The 19272-nt window shown below is 48.2% G+C and overlaps 1 protein-coding gene across 1 annotated transcript in view; it reads right to left on the bottom strand.

Annotated features, from left to right (window-relative positions):
- Positions 1 to 19272, bottom strand: part of cita (citron rho-interacting serine/threonine kinase a) — a 68150-nt gene that overhangs the window by 23493 nt on the left and 25385 nt on the right. The window contains 10 exon segments of the mRNA XM_077011739.1: positions 53 to 148; positions 1097 to 1222; positions 1322 to 1462; positions 1578 to 1631; positions 2735 to 2788; positions 3070 to 3240; positions 11612 to 11635; positions 11637 to 11732; positions 12155 to 12298; positions 12896 to 13001. Coding sequence (XP_076867854.1) covers positions 53 to 148; positions 1097 to 1222; positions 1322 to 1462; positions 1578 to 1631; positions 2735 to 2788; positions 3070 to 3240; positions 11612 to 11635; positions 11637 to 11732; positions 12155 to 12298; positions 12896 to 13001 — 1012 coding nt within the window.

Below are 19272 nucleotides of genomic sequence, written 5' to 3'. Positions count from 1 at the left end.
TTTTGTTCTTGTGTTGGAAGTGTTTGGCACATTGTAATCCACCATCAGCTACCTTGATCTTGTCCTCATAAAGTCTTTCTTTCTGAACAAGGTGGGCCTCCATCCTCTGGGCTGTAGCTTGAGTCTCCCTAAGGTTGTCCTCCAGCTCCTGCACACACACACACACACACATACAGTACATATGATGTCAATAAATATGACATATTACAAGCAGAGCACTAAGAGTTGTCACAGAAGAACTAGTTTCCCATAAACAGGCACTAGATGTGATAAGAAAGCAATTAAAAGGGATGAGAGTGGACAGCTGTGCATTAGTAGCAGCAGAGTCTGGGTCCTGATGGGCTGAGAGTGGGGCAGGAGTGTGTTAGTAGCAGCAGAGTCTGGGTCCTGATGGGCTGAGAGTGGGGCAGGAGTGTGTTAGTAGCAGCAGAGTCTGGGTCCTGATGGGCTGAGAGTGGGGCAGGAGTGTGTTAGTAGCAGCAGAGTCTGGGTCCTGATGGGCTGAGAGTGGGGCAGGAGTGTGTTAGTAGCAGCAGAGTCTGGGTCCTGATGGGCTGAGAGTGGTGCAGGAGTGTGTTAGTAGCAGCAGAGTCTGGGTCCTGATGGGCTGAGAGTGGAGCAGGAGTGTGTTAGTAGCAGCAGAGTCTGGGTCCTGATGGGCTGAGAGTGGAGCAGGAGTGTGTTAGTAGCAGCAGAGTCTGGGTCCTGATGGGCTGAGAGTGGAGCAGGAGTGTGTTAGTAGCAGCAGAGTCTGGGTTGATGGGCTGAGAGTGGAGCAGGAGTGTGTTAGTAGCAGCAGAGTCTGGGTCCTGATGGGCTGAGAGTGGAGCAGGAGTGTGTGTGTGTGTGTGTGTGTGTGTGCGCACCGGCAGACGGGTGATCCCATTAGAGCAGAATGATCAGTGTGAGTGGCTGTCAACATGCCGTGTTGTCCAGCCTATGAAGTGACAGGTGTGGAGTGGATAAGAGTTAATGAGAGTCAAGCATGAGAGAGGGGTAGATGGAATAAATGAGTGATGGGGGGACAGAACAGGGCAGGAATAAGAGGGGAGAGATAAGGAGGGGGTAGGGGGCAGGTAGGGGAAAGGGGCGTTACCAGGATCTTTTCAGCCATCTGCTGGATCTGCTGGGACTTAGTCTGGATGTCGTCTTTCAGTTTATTCTCTCTGCGCTCCACCATCTCCAGCCTCTTCACCTGGTTCTCCAGTGTCTTCCGGCCCTCCTGCGTTCACACACACACACACACACACACTATAACGTTCCAAACCCATGAGGAGCGGGCCCGTGTGCTGTGGCGTGGGGTTGTAGAGGGAGTGCCTGCCTCTGTCTCACGCAGGCGTCTGCGCAGGGTGTCGCTGGGGTCAGACTTGCTGCGCAGGCGCTCCAGCTCGCGCTCCAGACGCTCCTTGGCCTGCCGGATGTTCTGCAGCAGCTCCGTGGCCTCCGTGCTCGCCTTCACCGCCTGGGGGAATAAGACACGTGTGCAGTCTCTCCACTCTCACACTCATTAACCAGAGGAAGAACAGAGGCCACGCCTGATCTACTCTGATCTCACAGCTGGTCCAGTAGATCACTACCTTGGAAAGCTTGTCCTGCAGCTCCTGGATCTTCAGCTGCTGCTCAGCATTGGTCTGAAAGACAAAGGATCCATCGTAACATCAGGCAAGAACACTCAGAATAGCACACGCACGCACGCACGCACGCACGCACGCACGCACGCACGCACGCACGCACGCACGCACGCACGCACGCACGCACGCACGCACGCACGCACGCACACACACACACACACACACACACACACACACACACACACACACACACACACACACACACACACACACACACACACACACACACACACACACACACAGCTGTTCTGAAGGGCACAGCATATACTCTAAACCACTGTCATTTACACTTTTGAGAAGTGAGTAAACAAGCAGACTGGCGAGACTGGAACCAGGAGACACGCAGACAGCAGAAGGATTAGAGCAGACCACAGATCAGTTGAAGGTTGGCTTTAAACAACCAGAACCAAAACGTCCTTGTAAGCCCAGAACGTCCTTTTGGAAAAGGGTTTTGAGAAATGGCCACCTCTCAACCAGTACCATAAACAGCAAACTGTCATAGAGAAAGTGAGGTTGCCTTGTGAGAGTTCGGTCAGGTATATAACGTAATTTGTGGAAAGCAATTGTGACAGCCCTCATTTTCTATGTACTGGTGAGTAATAATTGTGTAGTAAAAAAAAACCCCAAAATGTTAAGTATTCTAATCATCACATTAGATCAATCACGTGACACATCTAACTCAACTGAAGATGGTCTCACTGTACGAGGAACAAAACGTGTGAGAGTAGCAAGTGAATAAGCAGTTTAGGGTGACTGACAGACAGACTGAGTGCTAGTAGGTGTCAGACACACACACGCACACACACACACGCAAACACGCTCTCTATCTCCCACATGCACACTCGCTCTCAGTGTAGCCTAATATGTTGTAATATGATTGCTTTTTAGAGAATCATTTCTTTTACATCTATAAATGAGTATTTGTGAGCACTGCAGGCTGTAATGTTACTGCAGGCCACTTTTAGAGGAGGAACACAGGCACCGTGCCAGGATAAAGACCCATGAGGTTGAATCCCGAGCCCCGGTGGCCCTCCACAGGGGGGGTGATGTTTCAGTGCAGTAGAGTGGCTGGTGTAGAGCGCAGGAGACACGGAGGTGCTGACCTTCTCCAGTTTAGTGAGCAGCTCCTCCGCTTCAGCTTTGCCCTGCTCTTTGGCCTGGTGAACCGCACACACACACGCGCGCGCACACACGCGCACACACACACACACACACACACACACACACACACACACACACACACACACACACACACACACACACACACACACACACACACTTACTTTAGCTAAACTCATGGCTAAACAGCACTTTAGACACACTTTAAGCCTTGATCCTGCATTTACACACACACACACAGCCCCCCACACACACACACACACACACCCAGCCCCCCCCCCCCCCCCCCCCCCCCCCCACACACACACACCCACCCTACCTTCTGGATCCTCTGCTGGTAGTCTACAGCCTTCCTCTTCAGCTCCTCACTGATTTGGCGTGATTCTCTGAGCTCGGTCTCATAGAGGTCGCTACGGCGACGTGCGGCTGACAGATCCTCCTCCAGCTGCCTGATGGTCACCTGCATTTCCTCCAGCTGGGCATGGTACTCCTGAGTATGGCAGCCACAGAGGGACATCCTCACAGTTGTATTATCATATTACAAATGAAGAGGCAGAGATATGAGAGATCACAAGGAGGGCAGGAAAATTACCATCATTGAAATAATTAGTTAGATATAATTTAATACACTATCTATTAAATGATCATACAAGCTTAACTTAATAATTGCAGATCGTAAGAATGATGTGCCATTGAGAGAGGGGTAGACATTTCTTAAAATAATCACAAAAGTCCCCAAAATTGCGAACATTTTCACATTTTCTAACATTTCAGACATTTCAACTCCGTCTTTTTGTGTGTTCGCTCTCAAGAAAAGACGTGCCAACAGGGCAAGAGGCAGGGTGATGTGAGGGGAGGGGCAGGGTGATGTGAGGGGAGGGGCAGGGTGATGTGAGGGGAGGGGCAGGCTGATGTGAGGGGAGGGACAGACTGATGTGAGGGGAGGGGCAGGGTGATGTGAGGGGAGGGGCAGGGTGATGTGAGGGGAGGGGCAGGGTGATGTGAGGGGAGGGGCAGGGTGATGTGAGGGGAGGGGCAGGGTGATGTGAGGGGAGGGGCAGGGTGATGTGAGGGGAGGGGCAGGGTGATGTGAGGGGAGGGGCAGGGTGATGTGAGGGGAGGGACAGGCTGATGTGAGGGGAGGGACAGGCTGATGTGAGGGGAGGGGCAGGCTGATGTGAGGGGAGGGGCAGGCTGATGTGAGGGGAGGGGCAGGCTGATGTGAGGGGAGGGGCAGGCTGATGTGAGGGGAGGGACAGGCTGATGTGAGGGGAGGGACAGGCTGATGTGAGGGGAGGGGCAGGCTGATGTGAGGGGAGGGGCAGGCTGATGTGAGGGGAGGGGCAGGCTGATGTGAGGGGAGGGGCAGGCTGATGTGAGGGGAGGGGCAGGGTGATGTGAGGGGAGGGGCAGGGTGATGTGAGGGGAGGGGCAGGGTGATGTGAGGGGAGGGACAGGCTGATGTGAGGGGAGGGGCAGGCTGATGTGAGGGGAGGGGCAGGCTGATGTGAGGGGAGGGGCAGGCTGATATGAGGGGAGGGGCAGGCTGATGTGAGGGGAGGGGCAGGCTGATGTGAGGGGAGGGGCAGGCTGATGTGAGGGGAGGGACAGACTGATGTGAGGGGAGGGGCAGGGTGATGTGAGGGGAGGGGCAGGGTGATGTGAGGGGAGGGGCAGGCTGATGTGAGGGGAGGGGCAGACTGATGTGAGGGGAGGGGCAGGCTGATGTGAGGGGAGGGGCAGGCTGATGTGAGGGGAGGGACAGGCTGATGTGAGGGGAGGGGCAGGCTGATGTGAGGGGAGGGGCAGGCTGATGTGAGGGGAGGGGCAGGCTGATGTGAGGGGAGGGACAGACTGATGTGAGGGGAGGGGCAGGCACAGCTTTTGGGTGGGTGTTTCAGTAAAAATGCAAACATGTTTACCTGCCCATAGAAAGGGCATGCAGAGTTGCAGACCAACCTTATGGCCCGGTGAAATGACCCATTGTTTAGAACATACTAATACAGTAATCATCTAAAACTACATCCAGGCAAAAGATTAATCTTCATTCTTCATTCAATCTTCATTCTATTCTATCTCCTCCTCCACCTTGTCGCAACACTGTTCGCAAGCGCACAAGCACCTCACGTCTCCACAGAAATGGCTGAGAGACGAAGAGAAAAATGCCACAATGTAGTGAACGGAGGGTATGGGGCAAACCTTCAGAGCGGGGCGGAGCACGCTATGGACCCCATGCAGCTAAGGTTTCTCATGATGAGGTTGTTATTTACCCATCAGTGGATTTATTTACTCTGCGTATTTAAGTGGACGCAAAACAAAGCAGTTGAAAAAAAGCTTAGAATGCAGGTTATAAAATCATAACGGCCCAACCGCAACAGCAGCACTGAGTGGACAGTTTAGCAGCTGTGGCACTTCAAAGACTACAGTAAAGTAGACTACAGTAGTATAAAGTAGACTACAGTAGATTACAGTAGACTACAGTAAAGTAGAATACGCTAGTATAAAGTAGACTACAGTATTATAAAGTGAACTACAGTAGTATAAAGAAGACTACAGCAGACTACGGTAGATTACAGTAGAGTAAAGTAGACTACAGTAAAGTAGACTACATTAGTATAAAGTAGACTAGAGTACTATAAAGTAGACTATAGTAGACTACTGCAGAGTAAAGTAGACTACAGTAGTATAAAGTAGTCTATAATAGAATAAAGTAGACTACAGTAGATTACAGTATACTACAGTAAAGTACAATAATCTAGTATAAAGTAGACTACAGTATTATAAAGTGAACTACAGTAGTATAAAATAGACTACAGTAAAGTAGACTACAGTATTATAAAGTATACTACAGTAGACTACAGTATTATAAAGTAGAGTAGACTATAGTAAAGTAGACTACAGTAGTATAAAGTAGATTACAGTAGTATAAGAATAAAAGATTTCTGTATTATGTCATTAAAACATAATAACACCAAAGCATAATAGGTCAGATAAAGTGGACTACAGTACTATAAAGTAGACTACAATAGAATAAAGTAGACTACAGTAGATTACAGTAGACTACAGTAAAGTAGAATACACTAGTATAAAGTAGACTACAGTATTATAAAGTGAACTACAGTAGTATGAAGTAGACTACAGCAGACTACGGTAGATTACAGTAGACTACAGTAAAGTAGACTACAGTATTATAAAGTAGACTACAGTAGAGTAGATTACAGATTATTAAAACATAATAACGCCAAAGCATAATAATAGGCCAGATTATTACTATTATAATGAATAAATGAATGTTCAATTTATATAGCAGCTTTTAAGATACCCAGGTTGCTTTATCACGGGTACAAGTCACAGGACTTACACGACCAATCATACACCAGCGAGAAGCAGCAGCCAATTGCACACAGTGCACACAGTGCATGATGGGAAGTACTGCATGTCAATCAGATGTAGCTGAGTAATGTAGAGTGGGGCACATTCTCATGTGTACATTTACATGTACATTTAATGTGTGTGGCAGAGCCTGTTGTCCAGTGTTAATCAGTCTGACAGCACATGTGCTCCCTCTGTGTCAGGGCCATGTAACACTCTTGTGGTACTAGAACCAGGCTCTACCAGGGGGCTTCAAACTGCTTTGCGTGACACACACACAGCTGCAGCAGCAGCATCAGCCTGCCCAGAATTCATCGTTATCAGCACTGCTGTTTTAGTTCTAGATTTGTCACTTGGTGACTAATTCCACATATGAAAGCTAAATAAATGCCTTCTTACTGTTATTATTACATTTCAATTGAAATTTTAATTACTGAGCGATATGGCACTGTGCTCCAGCAAATTCGCCACCCATAATCCCTTGCAGTGGGAGCGGAGCGGGAGGAGGGGGGGGACCATGAGTCACAGGGCTGAAGGTAGCGGCAGAGGGAGGCGTCAGCAGTTCGTGATGAAACGCGCAATGTTTTAACTTCGGGCCCGTCACCGTGGAAACACTCCTTTTATTTAAGTCAAACTCTTCTGAGTCAACAGCCGGTGCGGGTGGGGAGCGAAATGTCAGGATCGATCCAGGGGGCGGTGGGGAAACAGTTCTGCAGAACCGAGCGGGAGAGAGAGCGCGCACGTCTGCCATTGTGTTCCACAGTCCCGGCTCCAAATGTCAGCGGGCTTGGCGTGATGGCGGTCTCGGGCCAGGCCCCGCACACAGGTCTGAAAAGGGCGGGGACAGGGACGGAGGTTGAAAAGGGGAGAAACGAAAGATCAAGGAAAGGCGAAACATGCAGATAAGGAGGTTAAAGGAAAGAGAAGAGAAGAGCAGATGAAGAGCAGCCGTGGCGAGGCAGGCGGGGCGGGTGCAGACTCACAGAAAGCCTGGAGGCAGGGCAGGAGCCCCACTGACACATGGCACATCAATCAATGCACTAACCACCTTCCCTACTGAGACCCCCTATGGCCACACACCCCCCCTCACCCACAGGCTAAAGGCGGCAGAGCGAGTGAACATGACAGAGATGATATTGTGGTGCAGTGTGTGTGTGTGAGAGGGAGACAGACGATTAATGATCGACGATGTGATGATGAGTGATGCAGGAGATAGAGAACAGAAACAGAGCACAAAGAAAGGAAACGGCTTCGAGCACTGATAGGCGCCACGATCCTGGAGCGATGTCTTGGGCTGAGCAGCGTGTGACTAACCACAAACACCAGGCCACGCACGCCGATGCCAGCGAGCCCCGCTCACACTCTCCTGCACCAGCGCGGCTCCCCCAGGTTCACCTCTGCCAAATTACCATCTAAATCAAAACTCCCAGCTCGCCCGTCGCTCTCGGTCATGCCCGCAAATCGCCGCCAGGCCCGCCGGCCGAGTGCAGAAGCGAGGGCCAGATTCACGCCTCCGAGCGCCGCTCTCTCTTTTAATTAGAGGAGCGATGATGTGCGAGACTCTGTGGGGGGGGGGTGCTGCCGCCATTCCTGCAGTGGTCAGGCACACAGCTGGCCGGTAGACAGCGACTGCAGGATGTGTGAAGGATATGCCCCCCCCTCTAAACATGTCCTCCGTCTCAGGGGAAAATATGCTATTCTAGTCACGCTAGGAGAGTTGCGGTGCGTGTGACTCAGAAAGGTGCACACGTGTGGCAGCAGTAAAAGACACACTGCAATTAGACGCAGGCACAACAGTTCGATCTGTAGGGGAAGCCTAATGACTGGCCAAGAGGCAGTACTGTAGACCGAAGCAGATTGTTATCGAACGCACGCACGGTGTGGGACCGACCGATCTGGGACGGGACGACCAACGACAGGCTCTTTAGGGACACGTGCCAAATCCCCCCGCGAGCTGGTGCTGCCACAATGCTGACGGCATTATTTATTTATGTTACAAACACTGATAAAAGATCATCTGTGGACACAGCAGAGCGGTAGCCGCGTTTCTAACTCAGGATTAATCATTCTCTGAATGGGCCTTTCATATGAGACACCCAATTACTCGTGTAATGGCTCCGGGAGGCTGTGTGTGTTGAAGGACATGTGGGGACTTATTACAGTATCTCTGCGTAAGCACTGTAATGTGCATCACTGTTCGTTCTCTGGGGCGTGAGGACGTGGTGTTACAGTTTGTGTGCACGTGCCCGTGTGCATTTTGATGACAGACTCATAAGGTGGTGGTGTCTGTCTGTGGTGTCATATGAGTCACAGGGTTGGGTGTTACTGCCGTGTATGCTTGTGTGTGTGTGAATTTGTATGCTAGTAAAAGGGCCATTTTTGTGTGCAGAGTAGGAAAACTCTACATTAGGATGCTGGACTGAAATCTGCCACCGACCCCAGAGGTTTCTAATCACTTATGGCTGCTGTTTCCGTGGAGATGCATCTCGCCTGTGTGCCCGCGCATGCACAGCGCCACAGAGAAATGAGTCATTATGCTGTTTCCCCCTTCTCCCAAACATCCTCCCATACACACATTCTCACACACATCCTCACACTCACATGTACATCCTCCCACACACATGTACATCCTCCCACACACACGTACATCCTCCCACACACATGTACATCCTCCCACACACATGTACATCCTCCCACACACATATACATCCTCCCACACACATATACATCCTCCCACACACACACGCACATCCTCCCACACACACGTACATCCTCCCACACACACATACATCCTCCCACACACACATACATCCTCCCACACACACGTACATCCTCCCACACACACGTACATCCTCCCACACACACGTACACTCCTCCCACACACACATACATCCTCCCACACACACGTACATCCTCCCACACACACGTACATCCTCCCACACACACGTACATCCTCCCCACACACACGTACATCCTCCCACACACACGTACATCCTCCCACACACATGTACATCCTCCCACACACATATACATCCTCCCACACACATCCTCCCACACACATATACATCCTCCCACACACATGTACATCCTCCCACACACATCCTCCCACACACATGTACATCCTCCCACACACATGTACAGTCCTCCCACACACATGTACATCCTCCCACTCACATGTACATCCTCCCACACACACGTACACATCCTCCCACACACATGTACATCCTCCCACACACATGTACATCCTCCCACACACACGTACATCCTCCCACACACATGTACATCTCCCACACCACAGCTACATCCTCCACACACACACTGCACATCCTCCCACACACATGTACATCCTCCCACACACATGTACATCCTCCCACACACATGTACATCCTCCCACACACATGTACATCCTCCCACACACACGTACATCCTCCCACACACACGTACATCCTCCCACACACACACGTACATCCTCCCACACACACGTACATCCTCCCACACACACGTACATCCTCCCACACACATGTACATCCTCCCACTCACAGTACAGCCTCCCACACACACATACATCCTCCCACACACACGTACATCCTCCCACACACACCTCCCACACACACATACATCCTCCCACACACATGTACATCCTCCCACACACACGTACATCCTCCCACACACATGTACATCCTCCCACACACATGTACATCCTCCCACTCACATGTACATCCTCCCACACACACGTACATCCTCCCACACACATGTACATCCTCCCACACACACGTACATCCTCCCACACACATGTACATCCTCCCACACACATCCTCCCACACACATGTACATCCTCCCACACACATGTACATCCTCCCACACACATGTACATCCTCCCACACACATCCTCCCACACACATCCTCCCACACACATGTACATCCTCCCACACACATGTACATCCTCCCACACACATGTACATCCTCCCACACACATGTACATCCTCCCACACACACGTACATCCTCCCACACACACGTACATCCTCCCACACACACGTACATCCTCCCACACACATGTACATCTTCCCACTCATCCTCAGTCTCTTTCTCCACTACTTCATCTCCATATAAGTAAAAAAAGCAGCATGAAAAAAGAAGAAGAAAGAAAAAAGATGGAGCCGGCTCCATTTCCCTCCATTATAGCTGAGGCTGAGCTGTTCTTTGTACCTCATGAGTTCATGACACTACTCTGAACAGACCGAGAACAAAAAGCCGATGAAGTTTCTTCAAGGGCTGTGTTAAGCGTCAAGGTCCCCAGCCTGAGCGCAAACCTACCCAACAATTCTGTGTGTGTGTATAAACGCAAGTGCCTGTTGAATGTCAACCAAGTTACAGGCTTCAGTGCTGAATCAGCTCTCCTCCATTGATGGTATAATACAGGAGTGATGGAGGCAGGGACAGAATCAGGGAGGAGGACTGAACATCTGCACTGAGTCTGCTGCTCCTTTAAACACACTGGTGGAGGATCACAGTGTACCTTCTAACATCAGCGCACACAAGGGTCTGCATTATTAGTGCTGTGCATTATTATATATGACTCCATTACACACACATACATTATTCTACATTATTGGCAGCAAATGCCAAGGTTAATGTACATTTCCAGAACAGCATGATCCAGTGCAGAGGAGGTTCCAGGCAGCACCGAGCACCTGCACACGGAGTAGCTCACCCAGGGAAGACGTCCAGGGACTCCTCAGATTAAAGGCCATGCTGGAGTATTACAGTCATCATTTCATTTCAGATCCAATGTGCAGGAACACAGAGTTAAAGCAGCAAGAACTGTGTCACTGTCTAGTTACTACAGACTCCAGCCTACATGTTACTCTCCAACCTCACTATCTTAATGGCCTCTTAATGGTATTGTGCTGACAGAGGTGAAAATGTTCAGTGATCAGGTGTGGCTGCACAATCATGGACATAAGTGCTGCGTGTCAGAGTAGAGAGAGAGAGAGAGAGAGAGAGAGAGAGAGAGAGAGAGAGAGAGAGAGAGAAGAGAGAGAGAGAGAGAGAGAGAGAGAGAGAGAGAGAGAGAGAGAGAGAGAGAGAGAGAGAGAGAGAGAGAGAGAGAGAGAGAGAGAGGAGAGAGAGAGAGAGAGAGAGAGAGAGAGAGAGAAATGCTATAAGGCAGTTCTGTTATAAGGTTGTGTAATGCAGTATATGATGCGCTGTATTATAGTGATCTTGCGTTATGATATTGCATGAGACAACGGTCGTATGTATGTGTTGTGCGGTGATCGTGTGGTGTCGTGCGGTATGTGTGTCATGTGAGTACGCGCACCTGTGTGTTGTGCGTGCGTGTGTGTGTTTGTGTGGTGAGCGTGTGTGTGTGTGTACACATAACTGTGTGTGTGTGTGTGTGTGTGTGCATGTGTGTGTGTACACATAACTGTGTGTGTGTGTGTGTGTGTGTGTGCATGTGTGTGTGTGTTGGTGTGAGGGTCTCTACCTGCTCTTTGATCTCCTGCAGTTTGGTTACTCTGCTCTCGGATGTCGTGGAGCAGCTGCAGGGCCTTGTCGTCCTCCTGAGAGACCTCCACACGAGCCTGCTCCAGACTACGCTTCAGACTCTACACACACACACACACACACACACACACACACACACACACACACACACACACACACACACACACACACACACACACAGTTATGCAAGCACAGGACAGATGTCATACATAACACAGACAATAACACAATTACAATAACATCCCTAAATACAATAATCCCTAGAAGCACCAGTGTCACACATAGACAACACAGGGTATTATATTCACCGATATGCACCGACCACATGCTTCAGTAACAGATAACGTCACAGATCTAGATTCACAAGCCCCTTAGTGGCACACAGTGGGTCCTTTAAGAGCCCATCTGCTAAAGACACTGGGTGCGATGGCAGATGTAAGACCACCTTACTCCCTCAGCTAGACTGAGGCACAGTGGTCTTAACGGGCGCATGACCCCAACCGCAGGCAGGCTGGTCACTCACGCTGCACTCGGTGATGTAGGTGGCGAGGTCCTGCTCCAGGATGCTCCGCTGCGTCTCCGAGGCCTTGAGCTCCACATCCTTCTGCTGGAGCACCGTCTCCAGGTCGCTCATCTTACGCTGGAAGCGCGAGATCTCCTGCTCCATCTGAGCCGCCACGAACACAAGCACCAGGTCTAACATCATTTCACAGCGGCGTCCAGCGGGGAGAACGCGACAGCCATCATCCAGACATCACACACTTTAGTCGGTACTCTCGGTCACCAGGGAACCAGTCGGAATCCCTGCACATGCGTGCTTGTACACGTTGATGTAAGCTCTAACCAGAACATGTCTTCCTTGTGGACACCACATTCCTGCTAAATAAGCTGTGCTAAATCGATCAATTAATTGAAGCTATTAATAAAGTGGGAGGTCAGATTGACTACTGGCTCCAAAAGTGAACAAGGTTTGGAATCCCATTACTCCTGTATTGGGTTTAACGAAACTGTAATTACACAGTGAATTAACATGACCTCAATAGCATTGCCTCAATCTCATTTCATGCAAATACAGAAATGAGTGCAAGGACACACAGGTTTTTTTGGTAAATATGAGGACGAGCAAAATGTTCTCATGTAATCAATGTTATTTTATTGGGTTTGTGAGGACAGCTAATCTTCACAAGGCCAGAAACGGATACACACACACACACACACACACACAAACACACTGACACACACACTGACACACTATATGTGCTACCTTGTGACATTTGTCTTGGGTGTCTTGTAGTTCTTTACTTTTGAGGTGCAATTTTTTTTCCATGGAGTTGGTCTTGGCGGGAGAGTTGAGGCCTGCTGCCACTGAACTGAAAAAGAGAAGGAGAAAGACAGGAATGAAGAAAGAGAGAGAGGGAGTAAAAACGAGAGACATTTGATCTTTCTGTAAGACCAGGAAAATAACACACACACACACACACGTACACACACACACACATGGAAAGCCATAACACACCCCAATCAGCATTTGATCTCCCTCAGAATTCATTATTCATCAAAATGTAACAGTCTCTTAATTTGCTATTCATAAACCAGGATAACTCATTGATCTCAGTCCACGAACAATACTATTTAGATCCTAGAGAGACCTCAAAAACAGAAAGAACTCTGATCTCTGACAAAGATAAATCTTGACTACTGTGATCATAAACTGAAGGAACCTTTGTGAAATCAGTACAGGACATTGAGAGTCACAGAACTCTCAGAACACAGAACAGCGCTTAACTTAAAAATTACAGATCTATTCAGTCAAGAATGTTTCATCTTTTAGTAAATGTATCTTTTAGATGAAACATGTTTTGTCAGAGAAATTGAGAATGTACTCTGTTCAGTAAGACGAAAGTCTGTAACTGGAAACAAATGAATAGGATAAGAGGCACACCTGTGACTTTGTAATGCTTCTCTACAGTATACAGCTAACTCAACAGTGTGTCTTATAACCCATAAATCCCCTACAGTGCCCATGCAAGATCAGTTTAGAATAGACAGACAGATACACAGAGAGACATGAGGATAGAGACAGACAGACTTCCCTCTCTGCTTCAACTGCAAGTGGTCAATCTGCCTTTGAATATGAGAAGGAGACAATGAAGGGCGTTGAAGGGTGTAAGAGAGAAGAGAGAGAAAGACAGAAAAGTAGAGTTATCAAGTCTTTAGGAGGATAAAGCTTTTACAAAGGTTCTTAGTAAAGGGTTGTACGGACTGTGAATGACCTTGTCACAGAGAGAGAGAGAGACATTTTCCCCTGTGGGATGCCTGGTATTCATGGTGATATTAATGATGTTTAATGCATGTGAGTGAGCATGAGAAAAAGTCTGAAAACTATTAATGGAGCTGGAATTCTTGTGCTTCCGGAAGAGAATGACGCCAGATTATTTACATTGCTAATTTGCACAGACACCACTACCAGACCTGGAACCCAAAACCTCATACTAGACCAGCACAGCTCCGCTTTTATCTGCTGCCTCTCTGCCCTCCGTGAGAGTCTTAAATAAGCGATGTCCGTGTCCGAGTTCGCCCGGGGCCATGTTTACATCGTTAAACATAAAACATTCTGCACAGGCGTTTAGACACCATGTTTTAGGGAAGGCTGCATTTTGGCAGTAAGTTCTGCCTTTCTGCCTGCCTGTTCCAACCACCTCTATAAAAGGCTGAGTGGAGCAGGGCATTCTGGGATATCTGGGCACTGGGAGAATATGGGTTTTGTTATGTATCACACGCATCTGCTCCGTTTTCTGATAGCGTTACATCAACATCAGCAGATCATTACATAATGCAACAAACATAATACACCTTTCATTTGTGCCCGTTTGTGAACATCATTAGCAAAACTGACAGATAGCAGTTGCAGGATTCCACGTCAGATGATTTCATTTCTGTGGATGTCTGACTCTTTGTGGTCCACATGAGGATAAGACAGAGCTGTTAGGAATGTGATGATATCTGCATTACTGCAACAGACCAGTCATGGTCAGTCATGGTCTGGAGGTAGGGAGATGGTCTTGTGACCGGAGGGTCGTGGGTTCGATTCCCAGACCTGAGGCCATGACTGAGGTGCCCTTGAGCAAGGCACCTAACCCCAACTGCTCCCCGGGCACTGGGCTAGGGCTACCCACTGCTCTGGGCATGTGTGGCACCACAGCCCCCTAGGAATCACTAGTGTGTGTGTGTGTGTGTGTGTGTGTGTGTGTGTGTGTGTGTGTGTGTGTGTGTGTGTGTGTGTGTGTGTGTGTGTGTGTGTGTGTAAAAAGCGGAGGACAAATTTCGATTGCAGTGAAAAATCACAATTGACAAAATATGGCACATTTACATTTATTTACAGTGCGATCACGTGATGCTACTGTGAGGATGAACCCATTACTGTCGACACCACAAATTTGAACGTTATTGTAATGCATATGCTGTGTGTTATGAAATATATTCAAGGGGCTCTGAAGCAACAACATGTTGCTGGATCAGACTATTCAATATTTTGTCTTTGAAGCTGACCACTGAGTCAGACCAGGCAATCAGTGGCATCAGTCCTTAACTTGGTCAAGGGCAACAGGTTCCCAGATGTCCCAGAATGCACTGCACTGCTCAGCATGTTTTGGAGGTGCTGGGAGCAGCCAGAGATGCAGCACTAATGAGCATCGTTCACATGCTCGTGTGAGTTCGTACTTCACGGTCAGGAAATTGTCGATCATGAATCAGTTCTTCTGTACCACGGTGAGGACAGTATGAGCTGTCCATACTTCAAAGAGATCTTGATGTAACAAATGTGTAATCACATTTGTTAAGAATAAGAACATCATTTCAAGCTTGCCGCCACACTGGCTATGTGTTAACAGGTCTTGTGGAGGAAAACTAGGATTTGGGATCTGTGCACTCTAAGATATGTTTTAATATCAGATAGTTTCACAGTGAAAATCAATGGAAGTGAATCCCATCTTCCCATTCGGCGTGTTTACATGTGCGCCAGAGAGCACGCGGTCCTCCTGCTGGACCAGCATCAAGACACGAAACACAGCTAGTCAGACCAAGAGAGGAAAGATGCTAAATATTTTGACATGCTAAACTTTTCATCAGGGTGCTGTGGGCCACGTTGGCCACAAAGACCATTGCACTGCAAATGAAAAATGCGTTGCAGACACACAGACTTTTCATCAAAATGACAACACACATGCTCTACATTTTACAAATGCGATGCAAATTCATAAATGTTATACAAATTCAGAAAACACTTTAATCAAAATGATTTCAATTATTTCTAAGCTTGAGTGCACAGAACGCACAGACATAAAAGACAGAAGTATACCGTTAACACTTGATTGTCATTGCAAGTGCTTAAAGCAAGCAGACCTCTCTCATGGTAATCTACCCATACTCTAGCTGGTTAATATGTTATTTTACTATTTTCTTTGAAAAAGCCAAATCAGACTACAGTATTATTGGCCATTATTGTTATGGCTGTAATTTGCCTATAGCATATCATTACTCCTTAAACGTATCCATTTATTTTTAAGCTGTATGTGTTATTGACCTAAAAGAGGCCAGAATTTTATTTTATTAATACATTTTTTCCACTTCAAGATAAAACACATGCTATCACAGCCCTAAATGTAATTTAGCACTTACACATATAGAGGTAGCGGTGACCATCATGTTATAACCTTAACCCAAGCCACATCTGTAATAGTGACCCAACCCTGTTTGTCTCAAACCACTTTCTCATTTCACTTAATCTTGCCAAGCCAACTGGAATCCGTGTTACAAAACACACACACACACACACACACACACACACACTGACAGTCACACACACACACACTCTGACAGTCACAGCACTATATGTATGTGTGATTGACCTCTTCGCCCCAGTGACCATGGAGGGCCAACAATATAAACTTGGACATAAACTATAGTATACGCCACCTGAGTGGGCCCCTTGGGTTAGCATTCTACTATAGTATACGCCCCCTGAGTGGGCCCCTTGGGTTAGCATTCTACTATAGTATACGCCACCTGAGTGGGCCCCTTGGGTTAGCATTCTACTATAGTATACGCCACCTGAGTGGGCCCCTTGGGTTAGCATTCTACTATAGTATACGCCACCTGAGTGGGCCCCTTGGGTTAGCATTCTACTATAGTATACGCCACCTGAGTGGGCCCCTTGGGTTAGCATTCTACTATAGTATACGCCACCTGAGTGGGCCCCTTGGGTTAGCAATCTACTATAGTATACGCCCCCTGAGTGGGCCCCTTGGGTTAGCATTCTACTATAGTATACGCCCCCTGAGTGGGCCCCTTGGGTTAGCATTCTACTATAGTATACGCCACCTGAGTGGGCCCCTTGGGTTAGCATTCTACTATGCCCATCTGCCATGCAACTGCACTAATACAGACCATCAGACAGTTCCTAATGTAGACACTAGACACAAATGTCATAGTGTTATATAATTTTGTTATATAATTTTGTGTGCCTTTGGGACACTTCCATTGCCAGTTTAACACTGCCCATGCTAGCAATTGCTGGTGTTGATAATAAATATAAGCTAGCATTTGAGAAAGCAATAATTGTTTTCTTTCTACCAGCTATCTTGTGTTATCATAGTGAATGTTTGACCAGGAAGTGTTCGACTGGCTCATGAGAATGCATGACAATCCTTCATCACACAACTGCCAATCCAGTCATCCCCGACAAATCCGTCCATCGCAAAACCAGAATTTGCCACCCATGACGGCTTAAATTTAAAAAAGCTCAATAAAGAACAAGACACAGATACCCCCCCCACAGCTCTTGCCATCTGTGATTCAAATTTGTGGAAACAACTTTTGACACATGAGCAAGCTCTAAAAATTCTGAATTCCCAGAACCAATCGGTCACATGACATCGCCAGCAATTACTGATAGACCAGGTCTGTGGACAAATTGGGGAGAGAACATTTCAGAGAGTGAGAGAGAGAGAGAGAGAGAGAGAGAGAGGGAGGGGGAGAGGGAGAGAGAGAGAGAGAGAGAGAGAGAGAGAGAGAGGAGGGGAGAGAGAGAGGGAGAGAGTGTGCCATTTCCTGACATTTATATGCAGATGAGAAGGATAGACACAGAACGAAATGGGAATGAAGAAAGGTTTGAGGAAGAGCCCTTGAGAGTTAGCCTAGTGAAACTACGAAGAAACAGAGTAAGAAAAAGTAAATAAACAGAGGACGAGAGAGAGAGAAAGAGAGAGAGCAGAGAGACTGAGCAAACAATTCAAGCCCAGTAGCACTTCTGTATTATGTGGTACATATTAAATGACCACAATAAATAATAAATAAATACAACCACATGAGTCATATTACAAAATATGACTCAAGTGGTAATATTTTGACCACATGACAACTAGCCAACAATGAGAATCACTTTAGGACAAGCAACATGGCAATATGCATGTAGAGATGGATGGTAGAGTAGATGCAGACACGAGAGAGAGAGAGAGAGAGAGAGAGAGAGAGAGAGAGAGAGAGAGAGAGAGAGAGAGAGAGAGAGAGAGAGAGAGATGCACCAAGATGTTTATACACGATAGCACTGACTGAAGCAGACATACTGCATTTCCAAACACTTCAGTCTAATTTGAAGTCAACTTCCTGCGGCGCTTCAAAGGCTCACTCGCCTGACAAACGTGCGTGGAGACGTTCCAGATGAAAGGATGGCAGAAGGAGGTGTGAAGATGCCCAACAGCCGCTGGAGCCGGGGAGCACGCCCGCTCCCCCCTCAGCATTACAGCCATTACCAGCGCATTCTCACCCACAAGCATGGCTCATCTGTGTCCAGGCAACCGCTTCCCAGGGTGTTTATCTAAGACCGGTCCAAACTGAGCCATACATTCAGAGGGAGGGAGGGAGAGGCAGAGGCAGTAGAGGAGGCTAGCTGAGCAAGAATGCACAAAGGAGGAGATATTTCTGGGGTCCAGCCATGTGCAAGAGCCCCATGGTGAAGGCTCCCACAATGCCTCGTTCTCTCTCGGTGAGAAGTCTATTGTGTGTCTCTGGGCTATCACAGTAAGACTCTTACAGGAGCTTAACATCACTCGCTTTGCCAATTAGTGCCATATGAGGAGACAGAGCACACAGGGGGTGCAGTAAGGGAGTGAGTGAGAGAGAGAGAGAGAGAGAGAGAGAGAGAGAGAGAGAGAGAGAGAGAGAAACAGATAAAATATCTGCATTGAGCCTGCCTAACTAATAGCTACTGGCTGCTAGTAACCACTAAATATCCATCCAGTTTGGCTAGTGGCATCACACTAAGGGATTTTCAGATGGAGAGATTAGGGTCCACTGTTTGCAAGCTGTAAGGGTAGAGGAGAGCAGAGCTGACTCTCTGAGCAGTAGTCCAGCTGGGCTCAGGTTAATAGGTGAGGGGGTGAAATACAGCGCCTAGTTTAGTGAATGTGGGCACATGGGGGGGCTGCCTGACCACTTACAGCCATGTTTGGACAAACTGATGCCAAGCATCAGTCCACCCTGGGGACAAGGCGGCGCGAGTTGTCCAGCCCGTCCACGCATCAAAGACGCGCTGGCAGCGCTTAAAGAAGTGCGAAACAGAAAAGCCCCATTGCTTTTGACCGT

This window comes from Brachyhypopomus gauderio, chromosome 7 (genome assembly GCF_052324685.1).
Source record: "Brachyhypopomus gauderio isolate BG-103 chromosome 7, BGAUD_0.2, whole genome shotgun sequence".
NCBI classification, from domain to species: Eukaryota; Metazoa; Chordata; class Actinopteri; order Gymnotiformes; family Hypopomidae; genus Brachyhypopomus; species Brachyhypopomus gauderio.
The sequence above is the reverse complement of the archived record's forward strand: the minus strand, read 5'-3'. Positions and strand labels throughout refer to the sequence as shown.